This window comes from Octodon degus, unplaced genomic scaffold, assembly GCF_000260255.1.
Source record: "Octodon degus isolate 3935 unplaced genomic scaffold, OctDeg1.0 scaffold00090, whole genome shotgun sequence".
NCBI lineage: Eukaryota > Metazoa > Chordata > Mammalia > Rodentia > Octodontidae > Octodon > Octodon degus.
In genome coordinates this window covers 9,552,166-9,557,388 of record NW_004524666.1, presented here as the reverse complement: position 1 = coordinate 9,557,388, position 5,223 = coordinate 9,552,166, and the positions used below count along the sequence as shown (strand labels likewise).

The following is a 5,223-nucleotide window of genomic DNA, read 5'->3' as shown; positions in this document are numbered from 1 at the left end:
TCTTCTTCTTCTTCTTCTTCTTCTTCTTCTTCTTCTTCTTCTTCTTCTTCTTCTTCCTCTTCTTCTTCCTCGTATTTTAGGAAAGGGTCTACAGGGTGTTCAGGGTCTTACTAAAAGATCAAACTCATAATGATCTGCTTGTTTACAGCTTCTCAAGAGCTGGGGTTACAGGCATGTACCACCATGCCCAGACTAGAAATAGTTCTTTTTGAGTTATGGTCATACTTTATTTTTGTCCAAAATCCATAAGAACCACTATAATCCAAAACATTGGTTCTACATAATTTTTGGAAACATTCATGTACAATATTCATATGTCTGTTCAAGATTAAAACTTTACAAATGTGTTATGCATCTTTGGTGTAAGTAGATAACCTGATCCATCTATTCATTCTGTTGAAGCCATTTATTCAGAATTCGTCAGTACCAGTTATTCTCCTAGATATAAGGGATATAACAATGATCAGTTTGGTAATACTACTCAGTGTTTAGTAGATGTTTAATAAATGTGTATTAAGTGACTTTTTGAGGAAAATGTACTCAGTGCTTCTCTCATGCAGGTTATGGTGATATGTAGAGAGTGGATGGAACTTGAGTAGCCAAAGGCAACAGTACAACTATGAACTCAGATGTCTGCACAAGAGACTTGCTCTTGAAAGTTATGAGACTCTACACAGAAAAACATGCTTTATCAGAAATCCTCAGGGGAGGGCTACCAAGATAGCTCAGCAGACTAAGTGCTTGCTTTGACAAGTGCAGGGACCAGGGTTTGATTCCCAGTCCCACATTCTGTGCTGGCTGTGCCTCCCCAGGTGTGCTGAGCTGACCACTGAGTCCAGGTGTGGTGACACACACCTGTAATCCCAGTGCTGGGGAGGCTGAAAACAGGAGGATCACTACAAGTCCTGGCTGCGTAGTGAGACCCTATGCCAAATAAAAAGAAAGAAGGAAGGAAGGAAAGAAGGAAGAAGAAAGAAAGAAAGAAAGAAAGAAAGAAAGAAAGAAAGAAAGAAAGGAAATCCTTAGGGGGCCAGTGAGATAGCTCAGCTGTCTAAAGCACCTGCTTAGGCAATTTTATGCAGGCTCAGGGGACTGTGGTGTGATCCTCAGCACCACATGCCAAGCCAGCACCGCCCAGGGCAGGCTGAGCTGGCAAAAAAAGAAAAAAGGAAATCCTCAGGATGAATGTAAGATGTTGTTGAGATATTATTAAGGGGGAAGGGACAGAGACATGCTGGGAGGCTGAGGGAAGCATTCCAGGTAGAAGGAGCAGCACAAACATAGATCTGAGTCTTAAGTCCACTGCCTTGTGTGAGAGGCACTAAAGAAAGTTCAGAAACGGGAAGCCACTTGAGGATTTTACACAGTGAAGTAGCTGATTTTATCTGTAGTGTAGAGGGTAGATGTGTGAGAAGAGAGATGGTGGAAGGTTAGGTGCTGACAGTAGGGACTGACAGGAGGTGGGCTTGAGAAATGCTGAAGAGGAGATCTGATAGGATTTGATACCTGATGGTGGAGGGGTGTGGAATCAAGGGTGATTCTCCAGTATTTAGCATTAGCATGTGAGTGCATAAGGACCATCTTCTGAGTTGAGTAACACGGGGACAGGGAGAGAAGGAGAGGAGAGAAGAGAGACAGACAGAACTGGATGTGCAGCCTTCTGCACGTCTGGCCTATGGGAGGTGGCAGTGAGTGTGCAGAATGAAATGCTGGGAAGAGGACCAAGGTGAGAATCAGCAACTGCACAGTGACATGATCTGTATATTCCTGGGGACTGTTTTGAATGAATTACTTAGAGATATGCATCAAGATACCTTGGTGACAACACCATTAGCACTCAAATTATGATTCTTGCTATTTTAGAGCAGTGATGGTTGGATTTACTGATAGAAGCAACCCAATATGTATAAATCCAAGCATATGTGTAACATCTGTCAGTCACATTGTTATATGCTCTGTTTAACAACCACCATCATTCCAGGCTCATCTACTCCCCAAAACTGTGACCCAACAGGGCTACTCTATATAACCCTGGCGTTCTTTTCTAGTACTACAGTGAAACTTGATGACCTGAGACATAATCCATGATTTGTAGCCCTGCTTCCTGCATGCTGTATGTCCAAGCAGGAAGGTAGATTATTCCCCTTTAGATATCTTGTTCCAAATTGAGGTCAACCGCTGATGTTTGGCTTACAATATATATAAACCACTGTAAAACAGAAAAACCTTTCCTTAAAAACGTACATCCCTAAGAAAGCCATGTTATTGGCATGTATGTATGTATGCATGTATGTATGTATGTATGTATGTGTTTGCAGGTCAGAGATTGAACCCAGGACCTAGCACATTCTGAGATAACTGACAAGTGGCATGTTACTTGAAAATACCTTATTCCTCTGATCATAAACATCTGAAATCTGGCCTTTTAAGTTATCTAAAGCCCAGAGAATGGAGGAGCAGATCCTTTTTCTCTTTGTGTTTCAAAGAGGCAAATTTTCAAATGCCTTAGAGAATGCCAAATGGGGCTTAATACAAGTACATTATTTCACAAAATTTCAGGAAAAATTTCACTCCTGTGTTTGAGTTGGCAGATATTTCGGAGTATTCCTACAGAACAAGTGCCATTCTGGGCTGACGTGGTTCTGGGATTTCGAGAGATGACTGAGGCTGAGCTGAAGAGATTCCCCCAGTATGTGTTTGGCCATGCTTTCACCACCCTGAAATGTGAAACCTCGGTCTACCTCCCCTGGTTGGAGAAAAGGTCAGTTAAAATGGTTCTTTGCTGCTTCCTTTATCTGTCGAAGCTATAAATAACTTCGCAGCTATTCATAAAATGCTTACTGGAAATTCTCCGGGGTCCCATGGGGCTCTTTGGCATTGTGTCCCGCTGCTCATAATGTCTGGGCCCCGGCTTTGTAAAACAGTCTGAAGATAGTATTTGTGTCACAAAGACTAAGTCTGGAATATGTTTTATGTCTGCTTTCAGTGTGATTTCTAATTTGCCCTCCTACACCTACAAATATTGAAACAATTTCTTAGTTTTCTCATCTTATAAAAAGAAAAAGTTTGAGGGCTGGCCAGATAGCTCAGTGGATTAAAGCCCCTGCTTAGGCAGATGCAGGGACTGGAGTGGGATCCCCAGCGTGCTCTGCAGGCTCCACCCCTGGGGCTAGCTGAGACAGCCATTGAGACTGGGTGTGGTGGCAGGCGCCTGTAATCCCAGTGCTTGGGAGGCTGAAAACTGGAGGATCGCTGCAAGTCTGATCTGTGTATTGAGACCCTGTACCAAATATAAATAAATAAAGAAAAAGAAAAGGTTAGAGAATTTGCTTCCAGAATAAAGTGACATGATTTACTTTAGTTCTGTAGATGAGAAAATCATATGTTTACACATGAGTGATTTTTTTTACTGTTCTTATTGTTATTAAAAAAAAGCTTCATTGTTTTCTTTAATCATGAAGAACTCTAAGTTTGAGGACTAATGCAAATTATGTAAATGCTTCGTTTCTGCACTCAGTCCTTCATAACTGAACTCACATTTTGACTTAGCTTTCAGGCCTTCTTCCTTCTAGCTAGGAAAGACATCAGGAATGTACTTTTTGAGACCAATCAATGACTTTCTTTCTCTCCCATTTTTAGTCTGGACATTGCAGGCAGGCTGGAGGTTGGGAAATACAGGCCATTCCAGTCCCCAAATCTGTGTCAGGTTGAACATCCCTTATCTGAAATGCTTGGGATCCAGAGTGCTTTCACTTTGAATTTTTTTGGATGATGGAATATTTGCATGTTCAGAATGAGAGCCCACATCCAGCCAGGTGGCCTGTGTGGTAGAGGAAGAGGGGCGTCCATCCTCTTTTCTCCCATGAGAGGTTTTGCAGGGCAGTGTGGACTCAGCCCAGGGCAAGTCTTCCAGGGCAAGGATTCCAAGTCAGTGGGGGGCAGGACAGTGTGGCAGGGTGGGATGGGACACCAGGCTCACACTGTGTCCTGCCACCCACACGCCTCCCCCAGGCAGACCCAGATGGGCAGCTGCACAATCCCTGCCTGTTCCCCACACCCAGGCCTGTTCTGTTACCTCCTACGCCTCTTACACATAATGCAAGTGTTCCGCCTTCAGTGTTCTGACTCAGAAGCCAACGCTGCACTCAGCAAGCCATGCAACAGTGGCTTCAGCCTCAGCACTTCCCTCAAAGTTGACATCAATTCCCAGGAAAAATCTTCTATTACAACTTAGATCATTCGTGTTTTTCAAAAATCAGAAGCGAAAATATTCTCAAACAATGCTCAGTAATACCCAGAACAAACCAACAGACAAAAACCCTCCAGAGGTTTACTCTCACATGCAGGTCGTGTTTTGTATCTTTGGAGGGTAGTGTCACATTCTGTTGTTTTTGTACTTGTCCTTTCTAGGAAATGAATCACACAGGCCAGAAGTCTCCCATCAGGCAGCCTACCTTAATACATTTTCCTGGAGGGACCAGAGTCTGTAGCCTTTGATGCCATCTAGAGAACTGCATGGCTTTTCTGTGCTGGGGCCTGAAGCTCAGGCCCACTGGTTTCTTTCCAGAGTCCATGCCTCATCCTTGGCCCTGAGGAGGCCTACGCTGACACAGAAGCAGAGGCTGAGCTCTTGCCTCCATACTTCCTTTCCGACCCTCTCATAATGCCTCTCAGTGACTCTCTGGGAGGGCCTTCTGTCTCCCATCTTTTTCTTTTCCTATATCTGTGTTCTTCCACCTGCCCTGACTCGTGTGACTTCCTCTGCAGCTGTACAGAAGGATGTACCTATATTATACATCAACAATGGAGCAGGCTGTCACAGCTTGATACATACACATCTTGAGAAAGTTTCTTCCTGTGTGGAGTGGACCCCCTCTCCTCCCACCCAACGAACAGAAGGCCTGGCAGAGCACACCCCACACTTTCAGCACCCCAGGATTTCCACCCCCTTTCTCACCATCCCCCAGTCATAAGGGCAGGAGACAAAAGGCTCCATTAATATTGTGCAGTGGAAGCGTTCCTTTTCCTCCCTAGCTAGGCAAGAATGAAGTGGAGGTGGAAAGCCACCACGGTTTTTCTGGTGATGGTTGATTTGTAATGAATAGATGTGTTAGCCGTGTGGGTAGAGTGACCATGCGGGTTTCCATGATGGGTTTAGGAGCCGCCTTAAGGTAGATGCAGACGTGGATTTCTTCCCCTCAATCCCACTCTCTAGATGGACTA

General features: G+C 44.3%; 1 protein-coding gene across 3 annotated transcripts in view; it reads left to right on the top strand.

Moving 5' to 3' along the window:
• Ddo (D-aspartate oxidase) overlaps positions 1-5,223 on the top strand; it is a 22,502-nt gene that overhangs the window by 8,398 nt on the left and 8,881 nt on the right. For all 3 annotated transcript variants that reach the window (XM_023722306.1, XM_023722307.1, XM_004637493.2), the window contains exon 4: positions 2,585-2,761. In XM_023722306.1, coding sequence (XP_023578074.1) covers positions 2,585-2,761 — 177 coding nt within the window. The remainder of the gene's footprint in view (positions 1-2,584; positions 2,762-5,223) is intronic.